General features: G+C 35.1%; 1 protein-coding gene across 1 annotated transcript in view; it reads right to left on the reverse strand.

The window, feature by feature from the left end:
- Positions 1–22,283, reverse strand: part of KCNH8 (potassium voltage-gated channel subfamily H member 8) — a 173,326-nt gene that overhangs the window by 80,917 nt on the left and 70,126 nt on the right. Inside the window, exons 3-5 of the mRNA XM_056484401.1 lie at positions 21,163–21,294; positions 6,372–6,499; positions 3,881–4,121 (exon numbers count right to left, since the gene is read on the reverse strand). Coding sequence (XP_056340376.1) covers positions 3,881–4,121; positions 6,372–6,499; positions 21,163–21,294 — 501 coding nt within the window. The remainder of the gene's footprint in view (positions 1–3,880; positions 4,122–6,371; positions 6,500–21,162; positions 21,295–22,283) is intronic.

Consider the following 22,283-nt stretch of genomic DNA (forward strand, 5'->3'; position numbering starts at 1 on the left):
ATCAAGTCTTCAAATGCAAGTGTCTGTGTGGAGAATGGAGGAAGGGATGGGTATGGTTTTTTCCCCCACAGGTGGCAAAGTAGTATAATGCAGGAAGTCTCTTAAAATAACTCTCCAGTCTGTTTATCAAAAGCATAATTTTATGGTCATAAGTACCCAGTGTTTGTCTTTCACTAAAAACTAGATGATCTTCAAATAGAAAATTGAGTTCTTCTCTCTATAGTTGCTCTTGGCCACCTTAGACACAACATACTCAGACCCTTTTGATCTTATTCAGCAAATAATGCATTTCCCAGAAAGCCTGTGTATATTTTCACTGAACCATTGCATTGATCTCAACTCCTGTTGAAGGCCTCCTATACAAATAGTCCTGTGACTAGTCAATAAAATAATGATAATTTTTCAGGTATTAGTGCTTTCTTCTATCAAGATGTTCAATAAATTAAAAAAAAAAAACAACAACAAAACAGATAAAGAAAGGCAATATCTGAAAACTGGAATTAAACTGTTGCAGAAATAAAAATACTGCAGTGGATAGTTATGGAAGAGTAAAAGTTATGCATTTGGAAAGTTATTACTAATTAAATTGAGTGAACTTGGTGAGAGGCTCTCCTGCCTTTTTTCCTCCAGAAGAAGGAAAACTTTAAGCAATCAAGATCCATTATGCTTCTTAGAAGTAATGATATTCAGGCTCCCAGACATGCCTATCCAGAAATGAAGGACCCAGATACTGTCCATGCAAATAAACTTTGAAGCAAATAGTGCAATAAAGCAAGTAATAGCCCTCACCAGATAAAACACTTAGGATATTTTTAATGAGTTTTTAAAAATGCATTAAGGCTAACAAGCTTTTTTCTGCACCTCTTTATGGGTTTTGAATACATAAGACAATCAAAAAATTCTAAAACTAAACTAATTCTACTCTATCTTTTGTTAGAGGGAGCAAAAGATTTATTTACAGGGAGATGTCAGAGAATGCTTGCACACATAACAAAGGGAAACAGATAATGGAAGTACACTCAAATAAAACTTCACACAAGTTATCACAGGAAACATCAAGTGAAAAATTAAGTTTCATGTGAGAAGACCTAATTATGTTCTCCCTTCATCTCCTTCCCTGAAGGTGTCACAAAGTGGGCTGTTATTATTTTTTATCTCCTGTCTGTGTTTTAGGGAACTTTAAAGGCTAAAGCAGTTAAACCTCTAGCTAGATGCTTTTCTCATAAATAATTTAATTCATATCAATGCTCTTGTAAGCACCCCAAGTCAGAAGAACACTTCCATATCTATTTTTATCCTGCTTAAGCACAGGTTGGCACACATCAGAGAGTCACAGAATAAACTGAGTAGGAAGGGACCTGCAAGGATCATCAGGCCCAGTTCCTGGCCATCCACAGAACCATCCCCAAGAGTCACAACAAATGCCTGAGAATACAGTCAGCCTTGGATAACACAGCTAAAAACAAAATACCTCCTCAAGTCCAAATGAGTGCTTATGCAAACTGTGTTAATAAAAGGAGTATTACTCCATGTTCTCAGAAATATATATAAAATCAAAGAAGATACTCTCTGTTTCTCCAATCCATGACTGCTTTTGTGATACCTCAGTCTGTGCCTAAGAAGCTGTAATACAACTGAACATCTTATATCAGACAGATTTTTTTTCAACATTTCTCATTGACTTTTCTCAGAGCACATAGCTCATCCATCAAAGATGTGCTTGTCAGAGCCACAGTGTAACAAATGCCCAGAAACTTATGCTTAAATTTAAGTATGTTGTCAGTCTTACGACTTTCAATATAGTTATACACGTTCTGAGACATATTAATTCAACATTTTAACAGACAAGGGACCATGGAGAGATGATCATAAACGCACTAGTTTCTTTAAATTCACTGCAGGGATTTAAATGCAGTATGACAATGCCCTGAAAATACTCCATAAACCTTTCCTCAGAGATGGAGATTTAAATCGGATAATAACCTTAGAAAAAAATTATTCTGGGGAAAATTGAGCCATTATTCAAATTCTGGGGGAGGAATATTGGTATTCTACAGTACAGTGTTGTGGTTACCAGTAACATGATTAGTCAAAGTCTCTTCTAGTGCTCCATGCACATTTCTTTGAATGCATTTAGTTACAGCCATAGTTTGATTTCCTAGACTACAGACCTAAAAATCTAACTGGAAAATATGAAGTAAAATTTACAGAAAATCTTCTTTGCTTTATTTCTCTTATTTAGCTATTCTATTATCTGAGCTGTGTCTTTGAAGACTCCATATTTCCAGCAAAATATACAGCCAGAAAAGTTACACTGAGCAGTTCACCATCTGTCTTGTTTTGAATGAATGCTATAGCACATAAATCAGTTAAATACAGATTACACTCTCTTGTGCTTACATTCAAACAAACACATTTATAACACAAACCAGTTATTTGCACCATTATCAAAATATTGTAACCTTGAGTCTACTTTTTTTACAAAGTCACCCAGGTACATCAAGTGGGATTATTTGCTTTAGTATTAATAATGTAACATTAATTTATGACTGACTAGAGTCATAACCTCACTCTTTTTACACAAGACACAGGAAGATCCTTGATGATTTGCATTACAGAATGCAAGTTTCTTACCAAAGTGCCTGAGAATCTTTGGATGTGAATTGTTTGCATTAATGTGAAAGAGTCCACCAAGATCTAATAGTGAACATAAAATGGAAATTTAGACCTTAACTCTAATGACAAAGCAATGACCAAAGGAGGAAAAAAATATTTATTCATCATAATATCTGATTCTTCCATCAGCCATACCACCTATCAGTCTTACTGTCTACAATAAAACTGATATGGAAATTTTCAAAATTTTTAAAGAAGATCTTCTGAGTAATTGCTTAGTAGCAATTGTTTATGGTGTTTCAATTTTCTTTAGTCCTAGAGAAGATTGCAATGTTGCTTCTAATATTTGAACTAGCTATATTTTTTTTTGAAAAAATAGGGAAGATTGAAGTGGAAAATAAATTTCAAACCTGAAAATTATTTTATTGGGTTTTTTGCTCTCTTTCTCTCTCATCCAAACCCATCCAAACCCTTTTCATGTTCAAGAAAGACACACCCAACTTGACTTATTTCTTAAAAATAATAGCTTCTCCACCTGCAAGTAGCAAGAGATCTGAGCTCTGGTTTATCAGTGTGACAGCACTGAGTGGTATTATAATAGTAAAATCTTTGGGAAAAATCTGTTTATTCAGGGATTCTTTTCAATATTTATAAATAAATTTTAGAAAGATACTACAAAAAATTAGAAAAGCCATTTTTAGGTGCCTTCTCTCCTTTTCGATTCTTACAAAATACAAGAAATAAATACATCTCAAAAGTTTAGAGAATGGATCAGATGACAAACTTGAACATCCCAAATTCTGCCCCAGTTTCCAATACAGCATATTGGTGTTGTACATGTGTGTTATTGCAATATGATTTTTAATCTTACATCGAAATTTAAAAATACCTATTTGTTTTGTGCTCCATAACTCTTCTAGATGTGAAATAAAAAAAAACAACCCATAGATTGTGAACAAAACTGCAGCAATTCCAGGGCATATCCCTATAGTGGGAAGGTTTTAGGCATCTCTAGGGTGAAACAATGGGACTTGTTGAAAACAAAAGTTCCTTTACAGTAAAAGCAGAACTACCTAAACCAATTTAAAGTGTCAAAAAAAACCCAAAAAACCCCAGTGATCTAAAGTTCAGACAAAATATCAAGCCATACAGCTAAAATTGATTTTCTTAAAAGTCATGAAAGGGATGATTATTTCCTTTTCTAAAATATTATTCATTCTGCAAAACCGTAAATGTCAGAAAAGAGATCCCAAACGTATCTTACCAATGATAAAGAGAATTTCCACTGCAATGTCACTGACAGTTGTGCTTCGAGTTGTAGACAGCTCATCATGGCCAATAAAGGAAACATTGTAAGGTACAGTCACAGCAACATAAAACGTTGCCAGTAAAATAAGCCAGTCCCAGCCAGCTTTAAAAGTGCTAAAATGCAGCAATATGAATTTGGATTTTTTTGCATCTGAAACTTTGTATTCTGGAAATGCTGGTTTATCTACGAAAACATTCTGAAAAAGAGAGAAAAAATGTTAAATTAGACAAAACAATAATGTGACTACACAGAAGCATTTCTTGCAATGCAGCACTTAGATGGTTGATGTTTTTTGTAAAAAAAATCATAATAATATATGACATACCCATATTCAGACAAGAACAAATGCTACCTTTTTTCCAAACCTAGACCTCACATTTATTTATACAGATGGTTCTGTTCATGGAATAGGTTTTATGAATGCTGAGGCAGGAAGAAGACTAATAAGTTACAGATTAAATGGAGTAAGAGGAGACTGCCTCTGACAAACTCTTTCTTCCTCTCTTGAGATAATTCTCACTGCAGAGCAGTGTTATTCTACTGGATGTATAGCTGAGGGCTTTGTATAGTACTGTAAATAGGAATACACAGAAAGAAGCAGCTGGTATTGAAGACAACATCCCACACAGAGAGCTGTAAGGAGGTTCTTTCAGACTATCTCTAGCCTGGTCCTATGGACTGAACAGCTCCAGTACTTGGAGCACCTCTCCTGGTTTAGTTTCACCTGCAGGAATCCAGTTCATATGAACGAAAGCACAATTAGTAGGAATAACATTTTGATTTTATTTAAAATTGCCCTCCTGATCTAAATCAAACAATCTATCATAATATGGCTTCAGAACTGACTACATTTGTCACCAACTAAGCTTTGTCTTGAGTCTGTGTCTTATCACCGTTTTATGCAACCAAGTTTTCAGTGTTAAGCTGTCAAAATTCTTAGCTTTCACCTCTCACAGCTTTAACAAAAAGCACCTACGCTCCCAAAAAGCAGCATGTGGGACTTGACCTGCCTTGCATTATTTACTAACAAAATTCTTGCTCACTGTTACTGTGCTCTTGGTTAATGCTGCTCCAGCAACAAAGAGCTCCCAAAACAATATTGTGCGTTCAGCAAGCTAAGATTACTTTTGATCTTGAAGTTGCTCACTATGAAATCAAAAAGACAAAACCTGCATAACCATAGACTTAACTACATTTGCCTTGTCTGTCACAGCCTTTCTCTTTGTGTTTCCTTTGAAATCTTGATGTCATCGCCTTCTGTATTCTTGGTTCTTATTCATGAATCTAAGCAGCTGAATTCTCACTGTTCTTAGAGTCAGCCCATTTTTTAATCATAAAAAATAAAGCATTCCTCATATTATTTCCAGTCCATAGCTCCAAAGATTTTACTAAAGCTAGTATATTAGTCTCTGAATAAATGTTTTAAGATGGTAAGATAGCATCTGCAAGAGCATTTTGACAGTACAGGTAAGTCATCAAAAACTATTTAAGTCATGTTCCTAAAAAAATTATCATGGTACTATACAATGAAAATATTGCTGAAAGACTTTGTCAAACTTTTCAGGTGTTTTTTAAAAATTATTGTTATGTTTCTTCAACATAAAAATTGTAACTTTTAAAAAAATTACTATTTTTTCAACATTTAATCTTCTTCCAACATTTAATATTTAAATTCAATGGAAATGGCTGTATGGCCCATGACATATATACCAGTTGTGTATTTTCATGTAATTAATCTATACCAAGTTTTTTTTACTTTTAATTTGTACTGCACAAAGCAGGAGAGTTATTTTTTCTCATTAACATTTCTTTAGAACTCATTCTATTGCTATATTGTTGGTTTGTCTATGGTTTGATTTAGTGTTAGCAACATTCACAGCATGTTTTGTGATCTTACTCATTAGTTATAGTTACTGGGGGAATAGAGAATTAATTTGAAGAAAGAAACATTACCATTACTACTTCAATTAGGAAATGAAAAGATAAATATCACAGCATAAAGTTGGAGAAACTCCCATGAAAACTTGCCTAAATGAAGTGTGGCCTTTTGAAGCTTAATAACATTAAGAGTTTCAGCTAGAGTAAGACCTTAAGTCTCTTCTTCTTTTTTTTTATAATTGAGATAAAATAATTGAGATGACAAGGTAAATTGGAACTTAAAACCTGAGAACCTGTGGAATCTAAGTTCTGAGAAATTTTATAATGTGGCTTTCATGGCATTTAATGTCTGTTCACAGTATAATTAAATGCACTATCTTGCTATATGGTAACAAACACCACAGTAGGCAGAAATACACTTCAGTGAGAAGCATTAAAATCCTTGTTACTGTAAAATTATGTACTCACTGACCTTTTACACTTTCAATTCTTTTTTATAGATAGTGCAAAGAGTACTTTTTTTGTAGGGGGAGGGGAGGGTGGAGGGAAAGAAAAGAATTTCACCTACATTATTAATTTTTAATTTGTTCTTCTCTCTTCTTTGTAGATGTCCAGAGATGTGATAAAGGACAGCTCTACTCCTTCTGCGCGCCGACTCAAAATGTGATCCTGCTCTTCCTCTTCCTTTCCATTTTTCTGCTGAGCAGAAGTGAGAGTTCATTAAAGATCAGGAAATAACACTTTAACCTTTGGGACCTGAACTTCTGACATTTCAGACAATGGTAGAAATGTAAATATTATGCACACCTTTTCTTTTACTTAATATTTTGCAGCAAAGAAACAAAACCCCCCTCTCCTGAAGGGAAATAAAAGTCACTGTAAGGTTTTAATTGTAAAATGCCTCCACACAACTCAGAAGCAAGTAGTTGCAACACATGATTTCACAGATAAGATAAATGTACTTTCTACTGTTTCAGAAAGTAGAGATTACTGACCAGTGGGAAGGATGCCTAGAAGTAACCACTGAAAATATCCTTGAGGTGGTCCTACTCTCTCTCTCACTTCACAAAAAGAAAATCCCTTGCAGTGTACTTTTTAAAAATGGAGAGTCTGACTTGCACTAGGCTTCCATTATGTCAGAATATGCTAATTTGTAAGCTTGCTCATTAGTAATAACCAATTCCTACATTCATGCATTTAGATTTCTTTTCCCACCACATGGCCACTGGTAAAATCACTTGACATATTCCTTGGTGACATGAAACCCATTAAGAGTAAAGACTGAAGATTATTTTGGAAAGGTTTGTGGTTTTTACCTCCATTCAGATGTCTGTAATTGTCAATCATGGGAACAAATTTTGTTCTTGCTTATAAAGCAGTAAATTCAAAGTAATTCCAGTCACTCTGGTGGAATTACAGTGAATTGATGCCAGAGTAAATGAAAGCAGACTTTTTGTGATGTGTCAGGATTAAGAAAAAAGAAATTATGGGACTAAAGGAAGACGCTGTCTGTCAAGGAGGTTTAATTAAAGCCAATTGAATGCATACAAATTAAGGAGGAAAAGAATTTAACAAAACACAAAACTAATTAGCAGAGCCAGAAATTAGAAGCAAGCAAAATAGCTACATCTTGAAACCTGCCTAGAAAAGCAAGAAAGATTTGTATTATAGGAGAATGATGTATTTTTGGCTTAACAGCACAAAACCATACACAACAAAATGTGTAGGAGGAAAAATTTTCCGAACTTCTCGGTGAAGAAGTTTTTGTGTAATTCATCCAAGAGCACTCTCTAGTTGAGGATTTTTTTAACTTGTCAGTAACTAGAAGGGGGAAAAAGAAAAGTAAAATAAAGAAGGGAAAACCTTTGCATTGCAAAGCCAAATAGCTACTCAAAAGTTGAAGGAGGCAGATGGAGAAGCCTCATGCTTTCCCATCTCCAACACATACTGTTGTCAGCTACAATGAAGAAAGGTACAACAAAAATAATTTCTGAAAAATTATTTCAGAAAACACCCAAATAAATTAATATTGTTTAAAAAAAAGAAAATCAATCATCAAACCACTTAAAACTCAAATTTTAAGTCTTCTTAAATTCTGGGTAAGTACAAAGTGCTTATATCTTTCTCTGAGGAAAAATGAATTTAAATCCATTTAATTTGGTCTCCACTGTAGAACTGTTCAGCTATAGAAGCCTGATTTTGTCATATGACTTTGAAATTATATTTAAGACTATTTACAGGCCTCTCTTTTTGCCCTTTTTCAACCTAAACAGCCATGTTATATGAGGTCACTCAGTTTACACTACTGCATCCAAAAGTAGTCAATAAAATTCAGACCAGCTATGAGGCAGGCTGGGAAAACACCTTTCTTGAGCTTTTGGCCATCAATGCTTTTGAGATGCTTTAGCTAAAGGCTTCCTCCTCAGGCTGTACCATATCTAATTCCTGTCCCTGTCCTCAGCCCATAGAGCCTGAGGCAGCCCATGCTGGCAGATGGACCAGCCTTGGTGATGAGATGTTGAGAGACCCACACTGAACTGCATTCAGGTGGAGTTTCCTTGAGTGCTTCCAACATCCCCAGCAACACGAGGCTCTTACAGCATGGAAGTGGATCTCTCTACCTCTGGTCAATCTTGGAAGTCTTCTCTTTACAGATCACCCATGCCATTTTAAATATATTCGTTAAAAATATCCTGGCTATTTGCAGAATAACATGCTATGGATACACGGTTGCCCGATACCATGGTGTAATACTGCCTTCAGGTTTCTTCTTTATAGCTCCTAAAATTTGTATTGCCTTTCTCTCATATGCTGAGCACTGAGCTGAAACATGTGTAAAATTCCATCTCTTTCCAGAATGCCATGAGATTATAGAAAGAGTTGATGTACACATATTCAGTTATTGTTTTTCTTTCCCATATATTTACTGAAACAAAGCTTCACTTTCTATCCACCCTTTAAATGAGGACAGGTTTCCTTGTAAGGTTGTAAATTTTATGTGCCAGCTGTCTGATAATTTTTGGCTTTAAACAGATTCTATCTCTCCTACCTAGGCTCAGCATTTCATTCACCAAGGATGTTGTACTCACTAACCTGCTCAGGCTGTGTGACTTGATAAGGCACTTAGAATCACACCAATTGCATATTTTCACAGCAAGTGACCTCCATCACATGCTGATTACACTATTTGCAAAGGATTAATGCTATCTCTATGTTAATATTGGGAGTCACTCAACTCCAAGAGACAGAAAAGCATGAATCAATAAGGAAAGCATTACAATAATTATGAAGTAATAATTTTCTTACTAACCATAAGTGGCAAAAATAGTTTTATGGTTGTTATTGCAAGTGAAAAAAAGAATTTATAGTGAAGATAAGATACCATCAGAGCACATGTCAGTAGCTTATAACATAAATAAGTGAATGACAACTTTGAATTCCACTTTCTGATCTCCCAGTGCCTTCAGGAAAGGAAGCAATCCCGAGCCTTAGCAAACTACATTGTTCACCAGGTGTGTCTCTATGTGTGTGATTATTTTCTGTAACCTTCCCTCTTTTCTTGTCATACTCAGTTCACAGCTCACTATTCTGGAAGAGACAGCTCATTTTTTATAAAGTCCCATCTGTTTCTCTCTGGTTCTTCAAAAATTTAGGTACCTGACAGACTTGATTTTTTACTTCTTTCTATGGCTGATCATAGAAAAAAAAGATGCAAGTATAAAATCAAGCATAAGCAGAAAGTCACATTAATACATCTGGCTTATTTTTGTGCCATTTTTAAAAACAAAAGGATTCCTCATCTCCCCAAATACAGTGAGAAATCTTGTTCTAGAAAAATCCCAGATTTTGGGGTTTATTTCCTGCTGCTTCTACACACGCCCTCCTGTGTAATGGCAATCCCCTCCCCAAGATAGCTCTAAAAAAGGATGCTTTCAATTTAGTCTTATCTCCCCTTTGTCAGAAAAGTGGTAATACATATTTTAGCTCTTACTGCTGTCCTTCTGGTTGTTTTCCTTTCAAATGAAGATAGGAATAGTACCACAACTATCAGACATAACAATTACAAAAGATTGTCTAAGAAAAGAAAATAACACAACACAACAACTCTTTGCTAAGCTTAACATTAGCCTCCTAACAGCTTAAGCCTTCTTACAATCTTGTGAGGGAAGGTTGCAGTAAAAGAAACCACAATCAGACACAAATGTCTTTGTAACTCTGTTTTTTTCTGTTGTATTTTTACAAGAGCATGGGGCTTCAATTATCTACTTAAGGTTAATAGAAAATGGAGGCATAACTCTTTCCTTGTCCCCTTTGGAAAAAAAAAAAATCTAGGTATAAATCAGAAATATAAACCCTGACTACTTCTGACAAACTTTCATAGGTGTATGTTGTCCTAACAATGCAAGAGAACTGGAACGTCAGTTTTACTGCCTAAATTGATACCAAACATATGTCTGCACTCCTTCAAAGCAAATTCATTAAATCCTAAAATAATGCAATTTGAAAAAAACCCTTTGGATCATCAATTCACAATCACTAATTGCAAATCCCACAACAAAGCCATATCCCCGAGTGCCACTCTAATGTCTCTTTCAAACACTTTCAGAGGTGGTAACTCAACCACTTCCCTGGGCAGCCTGTTACAAGCTTGATAACACTTTTGGTGAAGAATTATTTCCTAAAATCAGGATAGTCAGAGCACAGCATTAGATAGAGTTCAGAACACCTTATGGTTAATAATGATCTTGTTCTCTGGGTAAAGTCTGACACATTTATACAATCAAAGAATGGTTTGCATCGAACTAGACCTTAAAGATCATCTAGTTCCAACCTTCCTGCCATGGTGCAGAGACACTTTCTACTAGACCTGGTTGTTCAAAGCCCTGTCAAACCTGGCCTTGGACACTTCCAGGGATGGAACTCTCTCAACTTCTCTGTTCCAGTTCTCAGCTGTTCCAGTCCCTCCTCACTCTCTTAGGGAAGACTGAGTAACCCTGATATGACCTGGAATCACTGTCCTCACTCCATAGCAGACAACCTGTGGTATGAGAGAGACCATCAAATGCATGTCTTTCCAAATACAAAAATGAACTAACCTGCTCTGGCCATAAAGTTTGCACTTTATTTACAAAAAAATGTCTCAGCCTTGGTAGTTTTCCCTCATTCTTCACAGCATTAATTTGTATCCCTTCAAAAGAACAGCTTTCTCTTCATGCATTAATTAAAACCACTACCTACAGTTCCCTGTGGTCTGATACATACCCAACATACTCTTGTATGGAAATATCTCCCAGTCTGATCATGAGTCATTACCATTGAAAATTTTCAATACAAGTGTGCATGGAAACGAAATAGAAAATTAAGATCTAGCATTTCATTTATATGACACAGGAAAATTCGAGAGATTTGCCTGTGTTTACCTAAAACATGAAGATAGGGAATGAATAAAAGCAACCTGCACCTCTCAAATTTAACCCAGGACACAATATACTGCCAGTATGTGAATGAAATAGAGAGAGAGGGATGATGTAAAGCAGCCTGGGAGTTAATTATGGGAACACATGCACAACTGAGTAACTTTATTCAGAGATGGTAGTTCTACCAACAACCAGTGTGACAGAGTTATCCTAAAGGCTGAGAGGCTGCAGACCTGGAACTCTGAGCAGTATTTCTGCAGTACAGCAGCCAAGGAAGGACAGGTTCCCACCAGAGACAGGACATGACTCTTCACTGCTTTTTTACACTTTCACAAGAATTTTAGCTCCATGCTCAAAATTATATTTCAGCCCCAACTAATTGATTGCCACTGGTGTCCTGTTTGCTTGGCAAGTGGGGTTGTTAGGCATAGGGTAAGATTGATGTGCAATAACCCTGACTGGGCAGAAGTAGGAAAGGTAGAATAGATATAGATCTCTTTAAATACTTTTCAAGGAAAAGTCCTAAAGAAAAACAGTGAGTTCTCGACTCTATAGTAGGTGTTCTCTGTGAAAATTCTAAATTGTTGGTTTATTTAACAGTGTAGTGTAAGCTTTTAAAAATATATTCCATAAAATAATGAGACTACTTCATCTTAGCTATTTTGAGAGCTAAGCCAGGAGCGAGTATGAAGAATAAAAGACAAAATTTTTATTCTACTGGCATTTTACTCAAGTGACTAGATAAATTGGCAGAGTAGTTAAGAACTTTTCATTTATTTATTTGTTTACAAAATTAAAGTCAATCATGAGATGAAACAGCAAGTAATGCCAACTCCCATCTAAGAAAATTTATCATAGAAATACCATAATTTTGAATGTGTAAACTAGATTTTCCTTTAGAACAATAACACCACCACCAACAGAGTAGAACCGGACAAATAGATACAGACAGAATTGAAGAAATCTATGATGCTGCTCCATGCACAGAGTGGAAGATACACTGACAATGCATAGTAACCAGGTTACCACTGTGATTTTTAATGCTGCTTGGACCCTTCCCTGCTCAAAACTCAGTGGTATATTGTCATACCTGTGTGATCCCTCCTGCTGCTCTATGCTGAAATCAGGCAAGGAAATAAACCTCCCCCATTACCTTTCCTGTGTATATCTTTATGCTGTCACAACCACACAGCCCAATCACACAGAGAGATGTTTTTACCTGAATTATCTTACAAGTACTGAATTGCTCCTTTTTGAACCCGGGTTCAGTGAATAATTTGTTAAAGAATTTGTCCATCATTTATTCGTCTTACAATTCAATTCCTGTAAGAAGTGCAATAAAGTTTCTTTTGTCCTTCTAACACATGTCTTGAGAATCCCTCATCACTTGCATCATAAGGTAAGGAATACCACAACAGAAAGTGTGGTCTTTAAATAGGCCCCAAAAAATAACCCATGTGCAATAAAAGAAATGCAATGATGTCTACAGGAAACACAATGGTTTTAAATTATATCCAGTATCATTGACACAAAACATAATTCATAGGCAGTTGTCAAGGAAAAAAAACACCAAGGAAATTCTGGAGACACCTGGGGTAAAGCAATTCTGAATGAACACAAAAAACCCTTTCTAAAGCCAGATGATAAGGAAAGTTGGTATACTTTTTTTCTAGGCTTTTAAAAATCTAGGAAGTTTTCAGTTATTAGTCAGGGGATGGCACACCAGCAGTTGCCAATACACAGAAAACTGATTAAAGATTTGGTATTAATGACAGAATAAAAGCATTACCATGGGCAAGAGGCTGCAGGATTCTGTTGGTTGTATGACATGTTCTTTCTGTCAACAACAACAATTCACAAAACTGTTTGCTGTGGATCCAGGCTAGCCTCTAGCTGCTTTTTGAATTCTGTTAACTGATTAATTGATTCAATAAGAAGATGCACCTAACACACATACCAACTATACACTGAAAACATTATTACAGAATATTTTTTAAAAGGGCAAATTTTACACAGAATCAATGGTATGATTATCATAATTTTAGTATTATGCCTTCAGAGGAAATTCAGCGTTGAACAGAAAGAGAAAAGAAGTAATATCATGCATTACTATTAATGTTTTTATGAATTAGAAAGACCTTTACACAGCTAATGAGACAAAAATTTTTAACCACATTTTTGGTCTGCTGATTCTTCCACTATGAAGGAAAAAAAGTGTTATGAAGCAGACACACAAAGCCAAAAGAAAGGTTCTTTCTCCTCTTCCATTTTGGTGGTTGATGGGAGTACACCCTCTAAATAAATAAATACATTTTCGTTTTTAAATGCCTGTATTTGGGTCTATCTCATTAAACTCAGAATTAGGAAAAAATAATTCCAGAAGACATACCTTCCTCCAACTGCTTCAAATAGGCTGAGTTTTGGCAGAAGAACTCTGAAAGTGAATTACTTTAAACTATTTTCTCGTCTATTAATACTACTGCCAAAAGCTGCGTAATTCTTGTAATGAAGTAAAATATTCCAACTCAAAAATAGCTATTTCATATTTATGTAAAATAGTTTATTTGCAAGCTTTCCACTGTTACTACTCTAGAATTGTCTCACAAATTGGAAAATTGTCATTTTTATTATGTCATCAAATTTGAGACATTGATTCTACTGAAGCGAATGGTCATATGTTGTTCTTGCAAAATAAAATGGAGCATTAAATTTACAGCTGGGTCATCACTCACTTCCAGCTGTTTTTAAAGTAACTGTTTCTTCCTGGAATAGTTTGCATTTCCCACAGCAAATTCCCACAAGGCTCATGAGACAGTGATATGCTCATATATCATTATGAACAAAAACATAACTGTGATAAGAAAGAGAATATTTGAAATATTTTTCAAGAACCCCTAGAACTTAAATAATGCCAACTATTTAGGTCACCAAGAAACTTTTCATTCTCTTCAGCAAGTGTTAATATCTCTTCCTCTGCAAGTGTGTTATATTTAAGGACAAAATATCATGGAACCTGAGGGTTTTCTTTTTTCCTTTAATTCCATAAATTTAATAATGTGTTTTATTTATTGATATTTCTCCTCCTTTTTTATTCAGAAAAAGATGATCATAATTTCCAAGTAGTTAGTTGCAAAAATATTTTTTTAAATATTTGCACTGATGATGGTGTTAAAGGACACCTTGCTCACTCAAGTGAAAATAGTGCTATAGGTACCTGAATAATTGCTATCTTGTAATGAAAGCATGTCTTTTGAGAATGAAGACTTGTTTTCTTACTAGATTTATGTACAATACAGAACCAGATAAACCCATAGCAATGTTTTGTGGTCAATGTAACTTGTCCTGAGTTAAAACAGCAGGGGAGGGGGAATAGATTGTTTTAAAATAGTTTTTAGACTTAAGAAATGTATTAATTCAAAATCCTATGATGTCTGTGTGTATGTTCCACGTGGTGATTGAAAGGCCCAGAAAATATCTCTGATTATCCCTCAGGAAATGAGATTCTCAGACTCTGAGAGTGACTGGTCCTAAACTCAATCAGTTTTAAAATTTTAAGTATACAATTTAGGATGGATGGTCGTAAACCCATCCCTTCTACAGCTATGAAAAACTCACTTGTAATAGATCTTACTTGCTGTGTCTTTACAGAGCCTCAGAATTGCTCTGAAGAGCTACAGCATGCCCTATGACTGCAATTACAGTTAAATTCTGCAAATTGCCCAAGGCATCCTAAATGTGTTTCTGAACACAAAATACACATGAAATATGCATTCTAGTCCTCATGGTCTCTCAGTAAAATGTAAGATACCAGGTTGTGTCTAGGCCAGTAAAAGCCTTTGAATATATTTCTCCCTTTTCAGATTTTTTTCCCCCCTTAGAAATAAAAAAGGTTGTAAATAATATAGGAATGTTTTAAACTATCTGACTGATTAAAAAATTACCTACCACAAACACAACTCTGAAAAGTTCTTGAACAAGAAATATACTGAACATATTCCCTATTTCTTCCATGCTTTGTCTTGTCTGTCTTACATGGCTGAGTTTTCAAACTTTAAAAGGAATGTCTGAGGATATTTTCCAACAATCTGCCAGCAAAGTGAAAAACAAAACAAAACAGAAACCAAAACAAACAACTTCTCCCCCCACCCTGATAACTTTGTTTTCTAAGGAAAATCTAGAAGCAATGGCATAAATTTATCTAGGAACTTGTGAGCATGAACTTTTTGGTTGCTAATGTATATATTCTCTCAACGTTCCAGGATATTCCAGAATACAGTCTGCTGCTCTGCATTTGCTCAAGAATCAGACTTTGCTTTTCTTTTATCTCATTTTCATTCTACATATATCACAAGAACACTTTTTCCTCATCTCCAGAAGTCCTTGAACCTCTCTGAGAGCTGCTGGAATGGAACTGCCACATGCATTTAACACTCAGTGCAAGGCTGAAGCAAGATCTGCAAAGATTGATATATCTCTAAAGATTCAAGGCTCAAATACAACTTATTTGCTCAGATAAGAAGGTGAAAAGGTGAGAGGAAGAGCATCTACGTGCTCACAAATGCAAAAAGGAATAGGGAAAGAAAGGCAGCTCTATTTTTGTCCCCTAAGTATTTAAACCATTGTCCACAGACCAGGAGGAAAGGAGTTTCTCTCTAAAGATGGCAGAAGATTTTCAGACCCTTCTTTGGAGAATGGAGAGCCAGGAGCAAAATCATTTAGGGAGGATGTAACTGGGTCATTTGCAGAATAAAGAATACTTGTGTACTACTTCCTCAATGTGTTCTTCCCTTGGGCAGTGGGAATATTGGGGTAAAACTCTGCTTCTATCCCACCTCCACCATTGGTAGAACTGTATGGTGCCTGTGCATCCTGATCAATTTTTAACTGCTTTGGTTATTGTAAGTCTAGGTGACAGTATGGTTATGTTCCCCATCCCAGCATACTGCCCCTGACAGGTATAAAAAGCTTTAAAACAAAAAATTGTCGCCTGAATATTCACTGCAGTAGCTTGAGCAATCATGAAGTAGCTGAGACAGTAATTAAGTAGCATATATCAAAGTGCACATTGCAGAATTTCTTACAAGAGACCAGTGCTGCTCCAAATAGACATCTTCAACATAAAAAATCTGGAATGTAAAATGCTTGGCACATGGTATTTCACTTCTGGCACACTGAAAAGAACAACTCCTCCCTCCAACAAATGATGCATAATCAAAATAAATCTGTCTCCTCAGAAATTCATATGGACCTAAGGATAACTAAGACACCAGACAGTTGAACCATAACATGTATTTCATTTTAATCTGTGGTGGCAGAAGGTGTAGACCAATTTTTAATTCACATTATTTCAAGAGTGAAGGCATCTTTGCCAACAGGCAGACCAACCTAAAACATGAAATTCTGTTTAAGAAAAACCCTTTTTTTTGGCTTTGTTAGGAGTCAAACACTGAAGCAGACTGCCCAGATAAGTTGTGGAGTCTCCATCCTTCATGCTATTGAGCACATATCTGCATGTCTTCCTGGGCAATTCATTCAATTTGACCCTGCTTTGAGAAGGAGACACTGGAGCAGATAATCTCCAGAGATGCCCACTTCAAATATTGTGTGATTCTGTGGTTACTATATACTGCACACATTTTTATAGTAATTCTGGAATAAAATTGGGAAAATCAGTTCTAAAATAATTGCTTTCAACAAAGAATTCAACATTTTCACAATAATAATAATAAAAAAAACCAAAACAAAAGCAAACAGATTCCCAATAAAGACTAAAGGAAGCTTTGTGGAATGAGTCAAATTAATCAGGGAATTTTGGCAGCGACTGTAGCAGTGGAACTCTACATCTATGTAACCTCAGTTATTCCACATTAACACACAGATTAGAAGTCTAAAAGTAGTCACTAAATAATTTAATTTTTCATTTTCCTACCTGGATTCCTGTATTCCCACTAAATTCCAGCATCTGTTATAGTGTCATATGCAGAAATGAAAAAGCCCTGACCTGTCCATGCCATACTGGAGTCCAGATTTGGAGAATGGAATTTTCAGTTTAATCACTTTTGCTCCCAAAGGACAATGGAACTTTGAACTAGTTTACACCAAAAAGTAGCTCATTGTAAGTTAGGAAGCTAAATAAAACTCCAATAAAACTACTTAAGAAACAGTTTATTAAAACAAATAAAGAAACAAACCTTTTCCTGTATATTGAAAAGGTATTTGCGTAAAGTGCACAGTTTTAGGAAGAAAAGATGGTGAGTTGCTTTCCACAACAGCAAATGATTACAGATATTATTAAGCAGATGGAAAGCAAAGAGTATTTCTACAGCAAACTTAGAGGTAGGACAAACATATATTATTAAAAGTAAATTATCAATACTGAAGAACTGAAACCTTGTCAAGTTGACTTAAAAACCAAACCCAAACCAAACCAAGGAAGTGTGAAAGTTGCTGACTGTCAGAGCGCTTCTTAAAGACTGTCAAACTTTTCAGGCATGTGTTTTTCCATTTCTCTTATACAAAAGTCTTAGAACAAAGTCTGCTTCTCCCATTGGTTGATGAGGCTCTTTCCACTGGAAACTTTTATACAGAAGAAAAGCAGAAAGAAACCCTGTTAAATTTGTATTTAGAATGACACATCCAAGAGAAAAGGTCACAGACGACATCTGACATTTGGGCTGGGTAAAGGAAAATAAGGTAAAAAAGCAGACTTTTGCAAGACACATTGGCACAAAGGACCAACTGAAGGTGTGTGAACAGATGAGATAAAATTGATAGGAAAATGTCTGCAGAAAATCAAAGACAGTATTGGCTCCTGAGATTTGCAAAAGTAAATATACAATGCGCAAGAAGAAAGAGGCTGTAAAATCAGAAGATAAAGTTCAGGAAGGTGCCATTGTACAAGGAGAACAAGATTTTACTGAAGAAATAGATAGATATCAAAAGTAGGAAAGACCTGAGGAAGTAGGAGTCTGGAGAAGGCTTTTGGAGGCACAATCAGTGACAGTGTGCTAACATAAAGTGCCAGTGGAATGTCAAAGGGGCAGATTTAGGAGAAAAGGAACATGAAATAATTTTGTTAGATAAGTCTTCTAAGGTGCTCAAAAATTAAAGTGAGATGGAATATAACTATTAATGACCCATGCAAAGTATAAAAGTCCGTTCTGGGCAGAAAAGAGTAGAGACTGAAACAAAAACGCTGATAAAGGGGCCTCGCATGGGCAGAATAATTTCACACTGATAAGGTTTGTATCTAGGTTCTCCTTCCATAAACAGTCTAACCTCAAGAGATATGCTAAATAGGCAATAAAAACCTGTGCATAATGGCAATTACCTTGTAGCAATAGCTCAGTGTCAACTATAGGTTTAAAAATTATTTGATTTTTGAAAGGACAAATTCAATAATCGTTGAAAAAGTAAATCAATCTCTGAACATTTAAAAAGCTTTTCCATACAGCCAAACAAAACATCAACTGAAGTTTTTGTTAATATAAGTGCATTATACATTACTGATAGTAGTTGTGGTCTAAGTAAAGAAGCACCAATTACTTCTAGAAGTTAAATATTCTGAAATTTCAGATAATGAATGAGTTGCACAGATTGTACTGGGAATTTTTTTCTGAAAATAACGAGATTATATTCACCACAGGAGGATTAGTAAATCACTCCACATAGGAAGAATTGTAATGTTATTAAAAAGGAGCTGATATACCCCTACATTTATTTTTATATAGTCAGATGGATATACACAAAATTAAAATGATGAATTAGAAAAAAAAAACTGTATAAATGGTGAAATCCTGTTTGCTATCTCACTCTATTTAATAAAATGCTATAATTATCAAAGCCCCACACTAAGTGCTACTCTCTGCTACCATGATGCTAATAACATAAACCGGTTGTCATGGTTTTAAAACTAGTAGGAAGGGACAGAGCAGCCAAGTTTCAGGATGGTGCTCCAAAGAATACATCATGGAAGGAAGCCAAGTGTTGATATCATTGCTTGTAGCAATTGGGTGAGCATTTGCTGGTGCAGTGTAGCCATGGGTAAGTGCTTTCCTGTGTCAGCACATGGCAGAGTTGTATTAATTTGTAAATGTGCTGCAGGAAACAGGAGTAAAAATCTGCTTAGATACATAATTTGACATGAAACCATGTAAAAAGACCAACTTAATCCATCCTAAAATAACCACAAAGCTACAAAACGTTTATGAGATAAACAATCACTGTAATTTTGCAAGTAACCTCCAACATATCTATTCCAAGTCATCACTGGCATACTGAATGTGATTTCTCACTGAGTCTATCCTGAAAATTTGCATCACTTGTAAGTAAATTTTTAGCCTTTAGAGCACAGATGTTCTGACAATCTCCCACCTACACGGTTCCACATATCAGGTTTTAATAAATTACTTTCCTAAAACTTGTATAAGAGCAAGGTTTTCTGAGGTTTAAGGAGAAATAAGGTAAAATAGTTTTCATAATTTTATTTTTTTACCTCAAGAGGTATCAATGGGTTGAAATTCAAAGTAAGGAAAGGCAGCCAAATGTACTGGTGTACTATTTCAAAACCATTTTTTAGTCTTCCAGATTAGAAATTTTCAAATATATATAAATTTATGCAAAGGGTGAAGGATGCAAAATTCCCCCTCATCAACATTCTAATATTCAGGTCTGGAAAATTAAGTAAAAGGTGAAACTATTTGTCCAAATGTACACAAGAGGCAGACATTGTAAGCATAAGTGTTGATTTATAAATATTAGTCAGCACAAGAGAACATAATATTTTACTATTTAAAGTACTAAAATTTCATAAAAGAATACTGTATTACACACCTCTGTATCTGAAATATAATTTTTTTTGTTGAAAAATTAACATTTAAAACCAGAAAAAGCTGAATATTAATTGTTCTCTTACTTTAGAAACTCATGAGGAGTAAATGAGGAGTAAAAAGGGCCATAACTATGCAGTTTTTCAGGTATGCAGAGATCAATGGCTATCACAGGGTGAAAAATATTTAAATAGACCCCAGAGTAGTACCAAGTTGGAAAATTCAACACCAATGACATTTTAAAGAATTCTGAGAGCAACTCTTGGTGTCTACAGATAAACTCTCGCTAAACAGTCCCTTTGAGACTGAAAAATTACAAAAGTGTTGGTTGACTATACCTTTACAAAATGCTAAATTGGAATAAGTTCACTGAATTTGATGCACAAGTCGATGCTCACTGCATAGACTTCATCCCCCTACATTGACTTTGCTTTGTGTTAGCAAAATTTAGCAAATCTTGACTACACTATACTGTAAAAATTACTTTTCGGCAGTTGTGAACCATTACCAAAAGACAGTTTTCCAAATTCATGGAACAGAGTCTTTGCAGGGCTCCTTTTCAGAAGCCAGTAAAAGTGAGAAAGTATTTCTTATACTATTGGATAATTCTAATGACATAATAAGTCATGCAACTCAAAGTTTAATGAAAATGATATGACACAAGAAAAGATATACTTATCAATAGGCAAAATAATTTTTGAAGCTGTTTTAAATTCTGCTCATTGGATTGGAAAACATGAAAAAATGCATTCATTTACTCTTAGCCGTGCTGGAATCAGGTTCATAGGTGGAACTTTTGAAAAGGTTTTTTGCTCTTGAAAATACCAAAATATACCTCTGTAAACCCAGAAAGTAAACAAATTAAATTATGGTACATAAAAACCAATTTTAATTTTAAGACAGAATATTCTGTCTCCTCAATTCCGTTTACAGAACTTGCAGCAATATGTAAATAATAAAAAGTCCAAACAGATTCTTTATCATTCCATGTCATATATTAATTTCTTCTTTGGAAAACTTGGAGGTCTCTATATTGAATAATGTGCATGTGAGAGAATGCTCATGCAGGTGCTATTCTTAAAAACATATAAATGTTTTTGCAATTCACACAAACCTTCCTTTTTGTCTTCTGCAGCAATCTTCGCTTTTGTGTCTGTTATATCTTTGAAAGAGGCCAGAAAGAGTACTACATCTCCTTTTTCATTCTTTATAGGAACAATATCCAGTAAGCACCAGAATGAAGACCCTGCAAGGATAAAGAATGAATTTAATTCAAACAGCTGCCTTTTAGCAGAGAAGGGGGGGGGGGGGGGAAAAGTGAACTGCTTATTTAGGAGGTCAGTAGTCAGGGAATCACAGATGTTCAGCTCATGTAAATCACTTTGCATCATTGGTTGAAGCTCTGTAATACTGCTTTCTCCAGACGCAAGACATTAATTTAAATGCAAAATTTATCTACAGGGATCATTAATAGAGTTTAATGAAGCTGCTTACTCCTCTGAAACCATGCTTCTCTTTGAACTCTCAACCAATGCTGCTTATTTCCTGGAATAGCTTTGGCATCTGAAGCATTCATGTCTGCTATAGAATCATTCTACCTTAATCATCTGACTTGATACTCATTAAAACCTCTTGACAGAAGACCTGATATTCAGAGCATCATTCCACTAATTCAAAGATATTTAAATTAATCAGACATCAGACTTACAACAGAAATAAACTCGTTGCACAGACAATGAGATATATAATATATATATAGATGATATTGTACATCATCTCTAAAATTAATATCAGCTATCTTCTTTACTTTCTTTAATGTTCACCTTTTTAAGACAGAAGCTGGACAAAGCTGAGTTTCACAATGACTTCATCCTTGTCAACCTTTCTCTGTCCACACCTGCTATGTAATGATGCAGTTTATAATAAATTCTTTCTGTTTGCATCACATGTTCTGTTTGCAAGATATGTCGTTCAATTCCAATGACATAATTCATAAGTTTCCTATCAACACCACTTGGTGGAAGAAAATACAAAATGCCTAGATACAAACATCCTAGATTCCACTCCCATCCATTCTGGGGTAACTCAGCCCAGTACCAGACTTTTGTCTCTTTCAGGTTTTAGGTATCAACGCTATCTACTTCCATCCACCATCGGTCTACTAAATATTATTTATAAGAGATATAAGTACCACTAGAGAGTTTAAAATTTATTTTTTGTACATGTCTTTACAGT

The sequence above is a fragment of the Oenanthe melanoleuca genome, chromosome 2, assembly GCF_029582105.1.
Source record: "Oenanthe melanoleuca isolate GR-GAL-2019-014 chromosome 2, OMel1.0, whole genome shotgun sequence".
Taxonomy (NCBI): Eukaryota; Metazoa; Chordata; class Aves; order Passeriformes; family Muscicapidae; genus Oenanthe; species Oenanthe melanoleuca.